Genomic DNA, 19,369 nt, shown 5'->3' with positions numbered 1-19,369 from the left:
CATTATATGTATCATATTTTATGACACGCTATTAGTTATATCAAACGCTTTTTTAATTCGTGCATCTAAGGAGACGACGCGAGATTTAGACGAGATTTTTAACAGTCTTTCACTGCATGCTGATTTCATCGAAGAAGGCGAAATGTATTCATTACAGTGTTTACTTATAGTGTGCATGGTTTAAAACATATCATATTTTCGCTGTATGTATTCATGAGATGTTTGTTTTACATTAAAAACTGAATTACAGCATTTTCAAATATCGAAATAGAGAATACTATATCTTTAAAAGATTTCCGTATTATAAAAAATAATTACATAAAGCAATAATCAAATGGCCACTGTTTTCAACTAGCAAAAAGACATGCATTAGTGTATTTAAGTGACAGAAAGCCCTCGTATATACCATTTCCGATAAAAATTAAAATATAAGAAAACAAGATCAGCAAGGAAGACTGTGACATTCAGTGAACGCATCCCTCAACATAGGACTACCAGTAAGGAGCCCAGCAGGACACCAAACTGGACAGGGCACACAGGCAAAACTTGTCAACTTTATATAGATGTTATTGTTTTTGTCAGTCAAGCAAATAACATACTTTTTGACTATACTATTCATTGTTGTTGAAAATCCACTATCAGCTTCCAACACTCTAAATGCACACATGCAAACAAAGAGCAACTTCAATTTAATTCTTCTTAATCTGAATCTTTGTTTATATCCCGTAAGAATAAATAAATCACCAATCCATTATAATACAGGGCCAACCAATCAAAAACATCTAGGTATATTTTTTTTTCAACTGAGCACACCTCGATTATTCTAAAAAAAATAAATAAAATATTGTGAACAAAAAAAAATCTATGCTTGGCCGGAAGTCACTAGAGATCATCTACTTTTCCTTAAGCAGACTATACTCGAATATGGTGATGTCTTATTTGACAATTGTACCAAAATAGACAAAGGAACTTGAACAAATCCAACATGAAGCTGCTACAATAAGTACTCACAGGAACAACAAAACTCGTCTTAATTGACCAACTTATGTCCGAAAAACACTCTACATGCGCCCTTTACTAGAGAATGTGTGTAAATTTATATTTGCCTGTCTTTTGAGCGACAGTAAGAAACACTAAAATGTTAACATTGACTAAAAATGTCAGAGCACTTTAAAATTTAAAAAATATATATATAACAGAAAAATGACGTATGTACAATTGTCAAACAACGTAACATAAGCTGTTTTGATTGACGTCACACCGACAAAGTATAGGTCATATGGCGACGTTCCAGCTTTACTGGTGGAGGAAGACCTCAGGTGCCCTTCCGTGCATTATTTCAGGCATGAACGGGTACCTGAGTAGAACCACCGACATTCCGTTAGCTAGCCGGATAGCTTCCTCACAAGAAAGAATCCTATGTCCCTGTCGGGATTCGAACCCACAGCGGTGAGGGACAAGTGGTTTGAAGTCAACGACCTTAACCACTCGGCCACGGACGCCCCTAAGCTGTTTTGAATTACCCTACTTTGCGTATGAAACACACTGGCAGTAACAAAAAGTAACAGAAGAACTCGATCTTGAACATATTCAACGTTATCAAAAGAACTCTAGGACATCTGAAAAATCGGGCATAGATTTGTTAGCAGGGCCTTCGTATTTGCAACTTTCCATTATAATTAAGTAAGTATGCACAAATGAACAGGTCAATATGTACAAATGAGCAAATAAATTGGAAATTTTACTCAAAACTATAAGATTTTAAACAACTGGCGACGAAAAAGGGACTATAAAGTTTTTTTCTGACGCCTTATACTATATGTAAGGCAACCTTAATCACCAAAAATTAATTTAGCATCTCAAATTCTCTTTTAAAAATGAAAATTGCCATTTTTGATGAGTTCTTCTACAGTTTATACAAATGTTTTCCGACGAACTCCGTGACAGTTATCAGAGGAACTCCTGACAAGATATCATAAGAACTCCATCTTCCGTGTGTTCCTGTCCCGTGGTAATGAATATTTTCAAATGCACACAACAAATACAATATATGGTACATATATGCATGTTTATTCATTTATCTTTTTCGGCCGAAGGCCGTCTGATTTCACCTTGACTTCCGCTAAAATTAACAGTAAAGAAATGAAAAGGCAGAATTTTCATTGGTCATTTTAACACTATATAATAGCCTGTTCGATTGATACTCCAGAAGAGCTTTCGTTTTAGGTAGAGGTCTGTTCGATTGCGCGATGGCAAGAAGTGTTGGAAAGAGGTATAAGTTAGAATAAATATAAAAACACAATAATGCCATTAATGGTATTTTCTAGATGTTTCGAACAGCTTTTCAATAAATATATGAAATTTAATATAGCAGATCGCCTTTTTGATACTTTTGCGTTCGATTGGGTTTCTCTTCTAAGCTGTTCTTGTCTCAAACCGGGCATAAGACGATTGAAACTAACTTTCGACTTATTTACAGTTGCAATTTTCTCCGTGGAATTAGTGTACAGTATCTACTAAATATAAATTCCTATTCAAATCAAATTCCATTTTGATTAAAATCAAATAATGTAAGTAATATTGTTTAAATCTAAGATGACAATTAATGGGAAAAACATTGCGGGTAAAATGAACTGAAATAAAACTATTGAGGACGAATAAAATGTTCTGTTTACGGTTAGCATGGTTAGTATGCAAGTTAACAAGTTTGACTTCGGCCGAGTATCTTTTTAAAGATACTTCTTGTTTTATGTTTTATCAAGTATCCAATTACCCAAGTGCTTACCACAATGATTACAATAAAAGTTCTAGAAAATACATTCTTTACATTGTGTCATGTTAGGTAAATTTTAAAAGAATGAATAAAAGTGTTATATTTCTCGCTCCTCGCTCCTAATTTCTGTCAGCTGTCCATCAAGCGCATTTCAGAGAAACAAATGTTATTCTAAACAATGTAATGGTATTGCCTATTTGAGACAAATTATATAAGGACTAGTATATCATACTCGTGATATAACCGACATAACTTTCTTTTAATTGTAACAAAACCATCCGTTAGCGGTTTAAATTAGCTTTAATCAAGAGATTAATGTTATTGGGCTAAATTAACTAAAATACAACGCATGTATCATTCTTTGAGCAATTTAAACGATACTATCGCTAGGTAAAGTGAATCATACGTGACATAACCAACATTAAACTATTACAATGTACCTTATAACGGTATAGCTTTATTCAACAGATTAATGTTATTCAATGTGCAACATCTTTCTAACTTCTTCAATGCTGAAGTTTTGACATTTTAAAGCTGAACGCCTCCAATTGAGCCAAAATATTTCAAGTAAATCAATATTTAGAAAAATGGAAATGTAAAAATATTCAAGATCCAAATTAAAATTTACATGTTATGTGCGGTGTAAGACTGATTTTTCGGTATTTTATAACCATATTTCTACTGCGTTACTAACGCAGTAAGGGCTGTTTTTGCATGTGCTGACGATTTTTTGGTAATTTTCTTGGATTGTAAGTGCCGATTGCAATATGGTAATTACTTTCTTGGTACACCACACAATATTTTACAATTTGATACATTTCTAAAATTTTCATGAATCTTGAGGCGTGCTGCTTTATTTTAATTCAGTTTGTTTGTAAGCAAAGTCATTATATTTTAAGGAATTTCCCCAGTATTTTTACAAAACAAATTTTATTTAAGATTAGAGGTCCGCATGACATTGTCGTTTTTTTTGTATGGACGATTTGTTCATCTGAAGCCATGGTATTAGACACGAAAGAGTGGTCTTACAACTCCATGAAAACGTGATTAAGTGACGCGCTCGTTAAACATTCAAGTCAAGAATTTACGTCATGCACAGAGAGTCATGGTAAAAAGAACGCTACGTACTTAAAGAAAAAAGAAGAAGTACTGATCCAGTCAAATATACGTATTTCTTTGGAGATTCTTCTTTACAGCAAGTATATAAAGTGTATACATTTTCGCAACATTTTTTGAAGCCAACTGTTTATACAGCATTTATATAAAATAAAAAGCTCTAACAAAAATGTCCCGTGCTAACCGTTCAAAACACATCAGTTTGTCTTATTCCGTTGCAAATCAGCCCTCGCATTAGTTTTAAGGCCTTCTTTACAGCAACATAACGCACAAAACTCTAATCCAAGGAGAATAGCCTGTCTCAAGAGGTCCACGTGGCATGGTTGGACAACCATTTAAACACGATTCAGTTGTGGATTAGCCCTTGTTTCAGCTTGTGGATTCTTTTTACGTCAATATTAGGAGAAAATTTAAGCTCTTGCCCAAGGCAAATGCCTTTCAGAGACCCGCATGGAATTGTCGTTTGTTTTGGGTTGTTTTTCTTTTTGTTAACGTTTTTTATTGGTTGTGTATTCGTAAAAAAACACCATTTTCTTCAGCCAACCGTTAAAAAAATCATTTGTCTGATTCCGTTGCGGATTAGCACTTGTTTCATTGTGGAGGTTCTTTTTTTACAGAAATGTAAGGCACATGTATGTAATTGTAAGTTCTGACCCAGGAAATGGCCTCTAGAGGCCCTCGTTGCCTTGTGGTTTTAAGGATCGGTGATTTTTTATTTCTGTATACTATTAGATCGATTGAAATTTTCGTAACCATTTTCGGAGAGACACAACTCTCCTGAAACTGTAGCGTATATTATTTCAAATAGCACGAAAGAGTGGTCTTAAAACTTCATGAAAATTTGATAAGGTGGTGTGTGACAAAAACGCGCGCGTTAAAGCATGTTATTACAAGATTGCAGTCATGCACCAATTAAAACACCATTTGTCCGGTTTTGTTTTTTTTCAAAAATTTTCCCTTGCAGCAAAATAAGACACAAAGACCTTACCCTCAAGAGTAACGCTTGGTTTAGTTGATTTTGATAGGCGATTTGTTCTTTCTGTATATCAAGTTTAAGAATATTCGTCAAAAGAACCTCACCATTTGCTGATGCCAAACGTTCAAACACACTTTTTCAGATTCAGTTGCGGATTAACCTTTGATTTTAATATGGATGTTCTTTTTCCGTCAATATAAGGTTCAAAACTGTTACCCAAGGCAAATGGCCTTGAGAAGTCCGCAAGCTATTGTCAATTGTCTTCTTTCTGTATATTTTATAGTGTATGCATTTTGTAAAAAAAAAAGACCATTATACGGAAGCAACCGTTAAAACACCATTTGTCTGATTCAGATGCAGATTAGTCCTTGTTTCAATTTGGGGGTTCTTCTTTACTACACTATCAGGCACAAAGCCCTAACCAAGGGGAAATGTCCCCAAGCGGCCCTCGTGGTATATGCGTATTAATCGAATCTACACGACTATAATATTCAATTTATCACAAACAATAAGAACTAATTACAGTGAAAAAGGGTATAAGGAATTGCTAACATTTAGCGCGTCTTTACGACCGTTTTTACGGAATTGCAAGAGCAACAGCTGTGTTGCAACTGTATTTTGTCAATCAGAAGCTATAGCAGGCAGATATAGCTATAAGAAAAAATCCTTGAAATCTTATTATTTGGATATGAAACGGAATGAATTGGCCTAAAGATCCCATTCAAGTTGATTTAAGAGAGGACGACGATAGAGCTCAAACTTTACAAGTTTGTAATGGTCTTAATAACAAGGCAAACAAAATCAATGCTGGTGCCAAGGAGATATTGGTAAAGGAGTTGGTGTGTTGATCGACATTATAGTAAAAACACACAATTTCCCATGGTAAAGTCTGGCGGGATGTCTTTAATCGTTAGATTTACATGTAGGACCCCTTTAAACCAAGGTGTCAGTTGAGCACACAAACTGATTTTTTACTATTGTTTGATAAACAACAATAAAATGACGATAACAAGATCTTACTTAAGGACATTTTAATTATTAATAATTAATAAGTTAATCGGAAAATGAAGATTTATGAATTTAGTCAGTAAACACAGACATGAGCGTGTTACAATATATATATACATTGTATATTCATATATACTGGTACAGTACTAAATAAGGATTATCATATTATCTTTTCATGAATGATGGAATATAAAACTGATGCCGATATCAAGAGAATGACCTTATCCATGCACTTTTTTAAAATATTACTAACTAATATTCAGAATAAAAACAAAATGTAGGAATAAGTATTAAAACAAGACTATTGCCACATCAATGCAGGATGGTCTTAAAATTTTTGTATGTATCACAGTGTATGTTTTCACCATATGCATAATGCATGCATATTACAAATATGGGCTATCAATATTCATGTAAGTTCTTAAATTTCTCTCCCATTGTTTGTCTCTTTTCTCTCTTCTAATCCTTTCTCTTTTTGCTACAGTTCTAGCTGACATAACTCTCTGTGAATGTTTATGAACTGTTTTCACTGCTTCTAAATCTTTAGGTCCAAAATGGGTAACTTTTGCTTTTTCTTTAACTTCAGAACCTAAACATAATCTGTCTCTTTTAAGTGTGGTTTTCACTGGATATTTAGTACCTTGACCTTCAGGTCCAAGCCCTTTACATCCATCCCAGCCAGACTTTCTCATCAGCTGAAAACCACGATTGCTCTCTGGTATAGAAAATTGATCTGGTTTAGGTTTCAACCTCAAGCTGAACAGATGAACAGTGGAAGTTTCATGTTTTTCTTTTGTACATTCACTGAACTCACTTTTACATACATCACAGAAAAAGGTTACATTCTTATTAACTGCAGGTTTTTCATCTGAGCGTCCAGTAAAAGTATTTATTACAATTTTAGCATCTATTGCACCAACTTCTTCACATATTTCTAAAACCGTTTTTTCTTTATTATTCAAAATATATTTGTTTGCACCCACAGATATAAGGTACTTTATCACGTCTATATGCCTAGAAACTGCTGCACACATGAGTGCAGTCCATCCATATCCATCTTGAAAATCAACATCTAAATCCTTTTCATTCTTGAACAACTTCTTAAGTCCAGGCAAATCACCATTTTGAGCACACTTAAGCATATGCATTTGAATACTTTTATTAACTAAGGAGTCATCAACCTTTCTCTTTTCTTTCAGTTTTTCAATACCACCATCAAAACTGTCACAGCCAAAACTTGGCTCATCAAGTTCTTGTTTTATCTCAACAATTTCTTCGGTTACTTTCTTCTGTTCTAATGCATTATATGTATCACACAATGTAATTGTATGTTTCTTCTTTAAGTTAATTTTCATTCCATCTTTGCTTTTTTCTTTGGAATTTCTTTTTCCTTTCCTGTTCCTTTTTCTAGTCTGTTCTGATTCAGTATCATCTTTGATCAAATCTTCATAGAACGACTTGGCTTCCTCCCCAGTAAGACTTTCCTTGTTTACTTGCTTCTTTTGTTTGACAACATCATTTTCACATCCTTCTGGTACAAATCTGATCAAGTTTGTGATTTCCATTTTTTTTGTACACTAACCTTTTTTCCTGAAAACACACAAAAATAAAATATATGATTAATTCTTAAATAAAAGTTAAAATTTAATTTTTTACAATTAAATTAACTTAAGTGTATAAATAGAATTAAACGTTCTTGAACAAAATACATGTATTTAGACATTAATAGTGGCTATTTTTAGTAGGTTAGTCAATTATTTCACGCATGTCCACTACCTTTTAATAAATTTCTTTCATTCTAGGTATTCTGTAATCATTTTAATCACAAAAGAACAAAAAATAGCTTCTTTTTTTTTTTTTTTGGAAAGCAAAAATATATAAAGTTTCTAATGAGTAAATTTTACTTAATATTATTATTGTAATACATTCGCACTAGTAATTAAACTTAGCCGAAGTTATTTTCAAATAACCTGTAAAAATATACAGAAATTTCTCACAAAACAGAAAGAGAACTGGAGAACTGTTTAGGATAAAATAATGTGTTGAAAAATAAAATGTTTTGTCTACTTTTGAACATACACTGGTAATTAATGTACTACATGTTATATGAAAATGTAGAAAATGCATTATGGCATTAATATTAAATACCCATGTAAGAGAATAAAATTAATGCAGTCTATTGAAGGTTGTTGGCTTGCGCCATTGAAATATTGAACAATGGAAGCTAGTGTAGCCGATTTAGTTGACAACAATAGCCCCATGGACTTCTACATACATGTCATACATTACTTAAGACTCGTGTTTAAAACTGAGATTTATTATTGTAACTGTTGAACACAAATATTCTAATGCAATTCAGATACATGTTTCACTAATTAATAACAGCACAAACTTTGATTGAAGCAGTACAATGTATGCAACCATTTCTATTATTACTTTCTTTTGTTTAAAAGAGTGCAATTGGCCCCTTATTCTTTTGCTTTGTAATAAACTTAATTGTAATATTGTTCTCTTTTGTTATGTTTAGTAAGATGACCCCTATTTCTTTTCTTCAAAGCGGATTAACAAGTGGGTGTAATTTAGGGTTGGTCAATGTACGATTGGATGGAAGATGGATGGGATTATAGGGATGAGATGGGATGAAAAAATGAGTAACATGTTATTCTAGAGGTGTTGTATGAACAATTAAGGAAGATCTATGTTTGGAATAACATGATAAATGAAAGAATATCTTACAAAATAAAAGCATAAAACCACGGACTTAAATTAATTATTTTCAATATAACTCTGTGATAACATGCTTTACTTCTAGTTTATTATTCTTTCATCTAAAGTTCAATGGTTCCGGCATGATCATTTGATCTTACCACATCAAACAAAAGGAAAGAAATTCTAAGTCGAGATTATACATCAACTGCATACATGTGACAACTGATTTTAACAGTGAGACGAACATCAAGATTTTCATGTTTAATATAGGGAATCGGGATCAGGGTCAAAATATCAGGACTTTTTTAAATCCCGCTGGGATTTCACATGTACATGTATGCAACTGCATGTCTGCTGCATATTTGGCAAATTTAGGTTATTAATTGAACATTTAATATAAAAAAAATTGATGGAATTATTTGTTTTTGTTTTAAACGAAGACTTTTACTAATTAACTTTCAAAAGGTGTTTTTTGTAGTTTTTTCTCTCATATGATCACATTTATTACAATTTGGCCCCGATCACTGATTTAGCAACTTTGTTTCACATAAACACTATTTTACAGAATGATTCTAAATATTTTGGTTAAAAACTTTACTGTTTAGTTGTCAGACCAACTTGTCCTGAGGTCAATTTTTCCCATTTGACATTGTTTTGGTCAACAGTTCAACTTGTCCCCTATATTTGTTCAAATCATCCTAAACCAGTCCATTTGTCCCCTTTTTGGTTAACTCATCACTTTTTTACCAAAATGCAGAATGAAATTATTTGAAATCATTTTTATGGGAGAATGGCGGGGGTGCTGAGCAAAAACATGCTAATTAGCAGGGACACGGGGCGAAATTTAGAATTATAAATAAAACTTTGCCCCGCGGGAACGCAGAGTAAGATTTAAGATATATAACAGCGCGGGCACGGGCGTAGTTTAATAAATAAAAATAAACATGCTAATAAGCTTGGATGTGGGGCAAAGTTTAATAAATAAAACTTTGCCATTAGCCCCCGCTTAAATTAGCGTGTATTCGCCCCGTGACCCCGCCAAGCGAAAAAATTAGAATTAACAAGTTAAAATGGTGGGGGAGCAGAGCAAATACATGCTAATTAGTGCCCCTGCCATTTTATTTCTTAAATCTTGCTCCTCGACCCTGCGAGACAAAGATTTATTTATTAAACTTCCCCTCCTGTCTCCGCTAAGTAGCATGTTTTCGTCCCCGCGTCATTTTAACTTATTAATTCTCAACTTTTCGCTTGGTGGGGTAGCGGGGCGAAATCACGAATGCCACAGGTCAGCCACCATACGTATGTCATTATGAGTATGACTGAAACAGGTCAATTTTGACCAATTAAATTAAATTAATTAATTTATCAATGCAGCACCAACAACATTGAAATATGCCATAATTGTGAAATTAATGAATCATATTGATGAAGCGAGTTTTGTCATGAAAGATGAATCTGCAGAAGTGCAAATGTACATTATATTGTGTCACCTAGATCTACTAGTCTACTGTGTGATGAAAAACAGGTCTAGGATTTCATGATATTTACGGACAGTCTGTAAATTTTTGGACGATCAATAATTTTACAGGTTTTCTTATCTGTAAATTTACAGACATTAAGTAAGAAAATAGTAGAAGTTGCATTAAAATTTAAAACCGCAGGTTAAAATGAATTAGGTAAGGTATTGTACAATTAAATGTATCAGTATGTTAAGTAGTCAAAATATATTGACGTGCTCAAGCTTGATTCTGAGATATTTTCGTTCTGGGGCAGAATCTCGCTTTAGAGGCGAGATATTGCCCAGACACGAAAATAGCACAATATCTCGTCGCGCAGTACAATTAGTTGGACTATATGTTAAGATTCAGAACAGTTTGATGACTTTCAATTTTCATTTTTTACAAAAATTTCAAAATCATCATACAAAGATGAAACTCACCCCATTACCTTTGTAAATTTAAACAATCAATAAAACAACTTGTCTAAAGCTGCGGATTTTATTGTACTGTAAAACTAAAAACAGCAAATTTCACATTGAATATCTGTAAATTTATGGATTGAAAAATCTTAAAATTTCTAGACTGTCTATAAATTTACGGACAGTCCATAAATATCATGAAATCCTAGACCTGAAAAAGTGTTTCTGTAATACTTTGCCTAGTCCTTCTCAAAATAACCACCAAATAAAATAAACTCCGAGTGATATTATAAAACTAATTGAATTAAATAAACTTGACTTTACCTATTTCTTTGAAAAGTTAGGATAAAACCATAAAAATGTCAATTTTCTTTGACATAAATGATAATTATGTCAAATATGATCACATTTGACTATCATAACATCAACCAGACGCTTTTCCAGAGCGTCTCATGACAATGATTTTTATTATTTTTATTTTATTTAAAAAGATCTTTTTAATAAATTGATTTTAAAGTTAAATAATTATTTATAAAAGAAATAAAAAGGTATTAAAATTGAATAAATCTCTTTAAATTAAAATATTAATTAAAATGTATCTATAGCAACAAAGGGTTTACAAAATGGCGGTCTCCGGTATGGAAAGAGAAGACTCACTGATTGAAGCTCATAGAACCTCGCTCCTTGAAGTAATTGAAGATAAAAACAGAGCGGCAAGCAAGGTAGTGCTTTGTTATAACTGGTCAATGTGATTGACGATCAAATTGTTTTGAATCAAACTTAAACGGCGAAGTTATCGCTAATGTTTACATTTTCTACAATGCAAAATTTGTGGGTGGGGTAATATTTAGAAGATTATAATGAAAAATACCCATTGCTATTTCTCTGGTATTTCTTACGACTTAAGGATGACAGACTTTACAAAAGATGTTTGATACGAAATATAAAACAAACCTTTTTCGTGTTATCTCAAGCCAAATTAATTATGTGTCACGATTTGAGCCATTTAATAAAAGGAAGTGGCTAGCCGTATGGCTAGCCAAAAGTTCTAGCCGTACGTGAGTCACGTACGACTAGCCAGGACACACTGTATTGGCTAGCCGTACGGCACTTTTCAAAAATATATGGAAGGCGAAAGTGCATATGTTAATTATGACTTTAAGCGAGGATTTTAGTCAAGAATGTTTACTTTTTAGAGATTAATCGACGTGTTGGCTACAGTAAAGAATGTACGTACTTTGTCATCACAAGACGTCGAGAAAAAATTTAAGCGTTTGGTTGCAGTTAAATAACATCAATTGAAATAGTTTACAAAATTTTGATAATCTAATCATTTTTTGTTTCATTATAAGTTTAATTTTTAAATTGAAAAAAAAAAAAACAAAAAAAAAAAAAAAAAAAAAAAAAAAAAAAAAAAAAAACACCAAAAATAATTGTTGTCGGTCTCTGATAATTGCGTCAAATACCGACGGTATAGAAGTTTGTTCATCGTCCATCATTAAGGAAAGTTTGCATTATTAAATTATTTTTCCTTTTCACCGTTTTTTTTAATATTCTTTTTATTTATTTATTAATTCCCCTCCGATCATTATTTATTCGATCCGTGTGCTTAATTAACAGATTTAACAATTCATCTTTCATACAAATCATAAGCATGAAAATTAAGGACGTTATAACATGCAACTTTGACACTTAATTTTATTAAGAAAGATTATACAACGCTTACTCGTATTCACTTTTTTTGCAAAATTGCGGAGCATCTTTATTAAAGTGAACACACTAGGACAAATGCGGAGATTTGATTAAAATCGTCGTTTAAAGACACAAAATAACTTATGCATACGACCTCCATATAATTTTGAAAAGTGCCGTACGGCTAGCCAATACAGTGTGTCCAGGCTAGTCGTACGTGACTCACGTACGGCTAGAACTTTTGGCTAGCCGTACGGGCCCGTACGGCTAGCCACTTCCTTAATAAAATGTAAAGAGTCTATACAGTTTTTTCCTACTGTCACACTGTTACATTTATGCCTATTTTTTTCTGACTATTTATGCCTATTTTTTTCTGACTGTTACATTTATGCCTATTTTTTTCTGACTGTCATGTTTACAATGGGAAAATTATAGGTATTCTGTAATCATTTTAATTACAAAAGAACAAATAAATAGCTTTATACACTTTAACAAATATAATGGAAAGACACATTAATTACTGGTTGGGGACCACCAAAACCGGACAACCACCAAACCCGGACGGCCCCGAAAATGCTAAATTTAGTATTTTCATTGTTCAGTGGTTGTCAGTCACTTTTTTGTCCCCCGCCTTTTCGAAGAAAAAAGGGGGATATAGAAATAGGCTCCGTCCGTCTGTCTGTCCGTCCGTCACACTTTCGTGTCCGGTCCATAACTTTGTCATTTATGAAAGGAATTTGAAATAACTTGGCACAAATGTTTATTATAATAAGACGATGTGTCATGCGCAACAACCAGACCCCTACCTCCAGGGTCAAGGTCACACTTGCTCATTCAAGGTCAAAATTGCCTATTTGAGGGTATATGTCGTGTCCGGTCCATAACTTTCTTATCTATGAAGGGATTTTGTAAATACTTGCCATAATTGTTCACAATAATCAGACGATGTGTCATGCGCAAAAACCAGTCACCTACCTTCAAGGTGAAGGTCACACTTGGAGGTCAAATATTAACATAGTCTGTTACAGGGTATATTTCGTGTCCGGTCCATAACTTTCTTATCTATGAAGGGATTTTGTAAATACTTGCCATAATTGTTCACAATTATCAGGCGATGTGTCATGCGGAAAAAGCAGTCACCTACCTTCAAGGTCAAGGTCACACTTGGAGGTCAAATATTAACATAGTCTGTTACAGGGTATATTTCGTGTCCGGTCCATAACTTTCTTATCTATGAAGGGTTTTTGTAAATACTTGCCATAATTGTTCATAATAATCAGACGATGTGTCATGCGCAAAACCAGTTGCCTACCTTCAACGTCAAGGTCACACTTGGAGGTCAAATATTAACATAGTCTGTTGCAGGGTATATTTCGTGTCCGGTCCATAACTTTGTCATTTATCAAAGGAATTTGAGATAACTTGGCACAAATGTTTGTTATAATAAGAGGATGTGTCATGCGCAACAACCAGACCCGTACCTTCAGGGTCAAGGTCGTACTTGTTCATTCAAGGTCAACATTGTCTATTTGAGGGTATATGTCGTGTCCAGTCCATAACTTTCTTATCTATGAAGGACTTTTGTAAATACTTGCCATAATTGTTAACAATAATCAGATGATGTGTCATGCGCAAAAACCGGTCACCTACCTCCAAGGTCAAGGTCACACTTGGAGGTCAAATACTTACATAGTCTGTTACAGGGTATATTTTGTGTCAGGTCTATAATTTTTTCATAGATCAAAGGATTGTGAAAATACTTGGCACAAATAGTCACAATAATAAGACGTTATGTCATGCACAGAGCTGCATCAGTACTAAGGGTGTAGTACTTAAGTACCAGTACCAGTACTTGGCAAATTATGCAGTACCATTACCAGTACCAGTACTAGATTTTAGCTTGGTACTGCAGTACCAGTACTTTTTTTGGTGAAGTAATTAAGTATCAGTACCATTACTTTTATATATTCATCAAAGTTTGAATAAATACAGTGTCAAACAAATAATTGCAAATATTATTCAGCAAAGAAATAAAATCATAATTTACTTAAAGCTGCATGCCTCCAGATGACCCAAAATATTTCAAGAAAATTAAACTTGGAAAAAAATTGAGAAAAGTAAACAAATTAAAGATTCAAGTGATAATTTATATCTTATGTGCAATTAATGACTGTATTTTGTAGTATTATCACCATATTTCTACTGCGTTACTAACGCTATTTATGCATGTTTTGACCTCTTTTTGGTAATTTACGGGGATTTTAAGTGCCAATTGTAACGTGTCAAGTACATTCTTTGTTCATTTAACAATATTTTACCTTTAAATACATTTTCAAAATTTTCATGAAAATTAGGATGAATCTGGAGGCGTGCTGCTTTAAAGTTAACATAACATACAATGTATTTACAGCTTTATAGTTTTAACATACTTTTTACAAACAATATTTACAACATATATTCAGGTCATATCTAACTGTTTAGTAACCAGTCAACTGTATAAATACAATACAAACATCTTTCATTTAAAACACAACAGTCTTTTGTTGCCTTTCACACCTTCACACCTCTGTTCAATTTATACCAAAGTAAATAACAACTTTTTATGGTGCTAACAATATCACTTGAAATGGGATTTTTTAGAATAGAAGAAATTAATTAGTGTTTATTTTGCTCTTTTACTAATAAATACAATATAATAAAATATTTTAATAAGGATATTTTTGGGGAAAGAGTTATTGAGTCTGTTTATCTTAATTTAATTTTTACTTAAAGTCTTTGGTGCTTTTTATGATGAATACTATGTTAACATTTGAAGGAATATTGCAGCAAATTATCTTTAGATTTGATAACTTACTTTTTCACAAAAATAAAATATAGTTTATGTAATTTACAGCTTTATTTTATGAGAAAAATTGATGTAATTTTTTATTTTTATCAAAACCAAAAGTACTGGGTAATGCAGTAGCAGTACCACTTTTTAAGACAGTAATGCAGTACCAGTACCAGTAGTAGCAAAATTTTGTAAGAGTAATTCAGTATCAGTACCAGTACTTGCAAAATCGCTGCAGTACATACTGCAGTACCAGTACCAGTACCAGTAATGCAGCTCTGGTCATGCACAACACCTGCTCCCCTACCTCCAAGGTCAAGTTCACACTTAGAGGTCAAAGCTTAACATGATAGATTTTTAAATTCCGTGTTTCATTTTATTTTTTTAACAAATTTATTGTAACATTTGCAGATCTAGCATTGATCATAATTTTGGACTGAATGTCCTGAGATCCATACCTCAATCTTTTGAAATAGCACAATTTTATGCTTCATATAAAACTCCCGGGGCGGGGGACGTTGGTAACTCTGTTACAAATTCTTGTTATCAACAATAAGTGCATGTTTCTTTTAAAATTAAGTAAATGAATTTATTTCAACCTCCGTAAATGGTAATATTTTAATGTCTATTTCAAGAATGTTAACATTGAAATTCGGGGGTCAAGAAAGCAATGCCTGACCTCATATACCAGCTATAATCATTTGCAGAGTGAATAATAGAATATCCAAAACTTCAGCATTTGTTGCTGACATATTGTATATCATGTTACAAATAAAAAATCAAAACACCCAGGCTTTTATCTTAATTAAATCACATCATGTACATATCTGTCCGGACACATGGTACTGTAGTGTAGACAATTTAGGTAATTTTGAGACCCTCCTTGTCGAGCCTCAGATATAAGTGTCAATACAATCAGAAATAAACAAACTAGTTTATTAGTTAGGAGAAGAACCTAGCTGAACTGTGTCAAATTGTTTGGTCTCTTAGGGTTAAAAATTATGAAATCTGTATGGAAAAATGTTCCAAAAGTGTCCGGTTGATGGTCTCCGACCAGTAAAGCAGCATGGGTTTTTTTTGTTGTTTTTTTTTAAAAGCAAAAATATTAAAAGTTTCTAATGAGTAAATTATACTAAATATGTTGTCATACATTTGCACTAGTAAATAAACTTAGCCGAAGTTCTTTTCCAATAAATGGTCAATATATACAGAAATTTCTCTAACATTATTTATCATAGTATTTAGTTAACTGTTCAGGATAAAAAAAATTGTTGTAAACAATTTGAATTTTTGGCTGAATAGCAAACTTGTATTGAGAGAGTAATTAAGTGAGATTATGAATCATATTAGATGTAATCAAAAAATGAAAAATTTTAATATTTGGAAAATATTTTTAAAAAAAAGATACATACATGTTTTTGTATCTACATGTACATGTATCAAGTGAAGTGGGACATTTCTTCCTTATATTGCTAATTAACGCTACCAACAATGTCTAACTAGGCAGTGTCCATGTAGAAAAATACAGTTGATGGTTAGATTTGGGAAAAGACATTGCCCATCCAAAAAATATTTCCAAGTCGCTTTGACAAGTCTAATTAGTTTGACTATGTTATCTCAAGTTGGAATATGCAGGCTCACAAGAAAGGTAAAGGGATTAGAAGTAACAGGTGCTTGTTACATCACAAGACATGGTACAGATTAAATTGTGTAGGCATGCAAGACACCAGGAAAAGAGATTTGATTTATCTACTTAATGCGTTTATGTTAACCACAACTTTTTGTGTACAAGAAAAACTGCCTCAAATCATTCTTTTTACGGTTACCATTGTCTTGAATACAGGCCTTGACTAAATGGGAAGGTGTCTTGAAAAATGGTAAAAAAAATATCAACAAAAAATAGTAAAAACTTTTGAAATATTAAAATAAATGATTGATGCTGATTTTCCAGCTACATGTTTAATTGTAATTTGACTCAACAATGAAATGTTTGCTTTATCTACTGTTATTTATTGTGTCGCCTCTACAGAGTAGTGGCGACATATAGGGATCACTTCTCCGTCGTCCGTCTGTCTGTCTGTCCGTCCGTCCGTCCGTCACAAAACTTGTCCGGACTACTCCTCATAAAGTTACTGGTGCAATTTAATCCAAACTTTACAGGAATGATCAGTATCAAGTCTAGTTGTGCATATTGTCAGGATTTTCCGGTTCAATGATTTTTGTCAGAGTTATGGCCCTTTAATAATTTTTAATTTTAAAGTTTGTCCGGACTACTTCTCTTATACCACTTACGCAATTTCAATAAAACTTTACAGGATTGATCTGTAGCTCAAGTCCTTGCGCACTTGCACGGGTTTTCCGGTTGAATGATTTTTGGCCGAGTTATGGCCCTTTGATAAAAAGGTTTCTTTTTCTATGTGTTGCCAGATACACAAAAGCTTGTCCGGACTACTCCTCATAAACTACTGGTGCAATTTCACCCAAACTTTACAGGAATGATCAGTATCAAGTCTAGTTGTGCATTTTGTCAGCATTTTCCGGTTCAATGATTTTTGTTTGAGTTATGGCCCTTTAATAATTTTTATTTTTAAAGTTTGTCCAGACTACTTCTCTTATACCACTTATGCAATTTCAATGAAACTTTAAAGGATTGATCTGTAGCTCAAGTCCTTGCGCATATTGCACGGGTTTTCCGGTTGAATGATTTTTGGCCGAGTTATGGCCCTTTGATAAAAAGGTGTTTTTTTCTGTGTGTTGCCAGATGCGCAAAAGCTTGTCCGGACTACTCCTCTTAAACTACTGGTGCAATTTTATCCAAATTTTACAGGAATGATCAGTACAAAGTGGTTAGTCTAGTTGTGCACTGTCCGTCTGTCACAAAATTTGTCCCAACATGAAATTGGCCATCATGAGGCGACACATGTGATTACTGATCGCTCTTGTATGGTAAAAAGTCCATGTTTTGTTTACCTTATTCAGGACCTTAAAAAACTGTACAAGTTCCCATTTTCATAAATAATTTTGTAGCGCATCATAAAATATTTGAAAAAAAAAACAAAAAACAAAAAACTATTTTTAGGTGATTCAAAATCTTAAATATGCATGAAGGTTATAAATTAACATATTTAACAAAAAACTGGCAGTTTAAGAATCTGAGATTTTAAAAGTCAAAGTTATTTCTCCAACCAGTATTATGCCGAGGTTTACTCAAGTCTTTTCTTTTCATTCTTTAGATTTGTAATTATAAATGTCATCCAAAAAGAGTGAATGGTTTACTATAATGATTACAAGTTACAATTCTAAAGGTTGTTGCAAAATTGTATACTGCAGTAGAGCTATATATACATGTATATGCAAGACTGCACATCCACACAGTCTGATGTATACTGAATTCTAATTTCAAATTTTAATCTCAATTCAAATAATTTTGATATGAAAATCATTGCAATTATATAAATTATGAGCAATTCCCAATTCAGTTGAAATGACTACAGGGATAATTACTATTCACCTGACATCAGCAACCATCCTATATATGCCAGTATCTTATTTATCCCTCATTAGGTACAATATCACTGTTGATAAAAATTAAATGAAATGTTCATAAAAAGTATAGTCAAAAATATTTATGCTTTTAGTACGGTAAGTTGATGATAAAAGTAATCATTTCATTGACATTACTTACCATGTAGATTCATTTGTTTTTTCCCCATCTTCATTTTGATTTTTTGAATTTCTAAAAATTGTTCCTCATCTTACTTAATTTTCACAATTTCCACAAGTAGCAGATCAGTTATCTGGTAAACTACTATTTGTTCATCAAACAAAGTAGCTCTGGGATTTATTTTTTCACCCAAAGTGTATGTAATAAATTGCCTGTTTCTAATACGCCACTATAGTTTTATTGTATCTTATCCCATTGTACAAACATACTCTTAATATTTGCTTAACACAAAACACTTGAAATGAATCCCTTGGAATAAACCATTTTGAGGTATGTTTTAATACAGTTAAAAAAAAAATCACAAGTGAAGAATATTTAAGGCTTACAATAAAAATCCAGCATTTGTACAGATTGTAGGTTTTTGTTGATTTTGCCGGCATTATGTTTGTTTCAGCTGGTGTATATTTACTTAAGATATTGTGATTTGAAAGACATTAGATTAAACTTTTGTCAACATGGAATGAAACATTATTAAAAGCTTATCAGTATTATTGAAACTTTATCACATGTTGTCAACAGGTAGTTATACCTGCAGTGATAAGATTGTTTTTAAGTAACCAATAGTGTATTGTGAAGTCTGTGTTAAAACAAATCTTTTAACTCTCAATTTTAAATCAGACTTG

At 32.7% G+C, this 19,369-nt stretch overlaps 1 protein-coding gene across 1 annotated transcript; it reads right to left on the bottom strand.

Moving 5' to 3' along the window:
• Positions 1-5,878: 5,878 nt before the first annotated feature.
• LOC132740758 (G patch domain and ankyrin repeat-containing protein 1 homolog) lies at positions 5,879-19,245 on the bottom strand. Its single transcript, XM_060728729.1, has 2 exons — positions 18,708-19,245; positions 5,879-7,463 (listed from the first exon to the last, which is right to left on the bottom strand). The coding sequence occupies exon 2, from the start codon at positions 7,436-7,438 to the stop codon at positions 6,260-6,262; it is 1,179 nt and encodes a 392-aa protein (XP_060584712.1). The 5' UTR covers positions 7,439-7,463; positions 18,708-19,245; the 3' UTR covers positions 5,879-6,259.
• Positions 19,246-19,369: the final 124 nt, after the last annotated feature.

This window comes from Ruditapes philippinarum, unplaced genomic scaffold (genome assembly GCF_026571515.1).
Source record: "Ruditapes philippinarum isolate M1 unplaced genomic scaffold, ASM2657151v2 ctg2039_1_1_1_1, whole genome shotgun sequence".
NCBI lineage: Eukaryota > Metazoa > Mollusca > Bivalvia > Venerida > Veneridae > Ruditapes > Ruditapes philippinarum.
The sequence above is the reverse complement of the archived record's forward strand: the minus strand, read 5'-3'. Positions and strand labels throughout refer to the sequence as shown.

Bases quoted from the DNA above. Each gene is read 5' to 3' on its own strand.
- LOC132740758 (XM_060728729.1), bottom strand. From the start codon at position 7,438: ATGGAAATCACAAACTTGATCAGATTTGTACCAGAAGGATGTGAAAAT.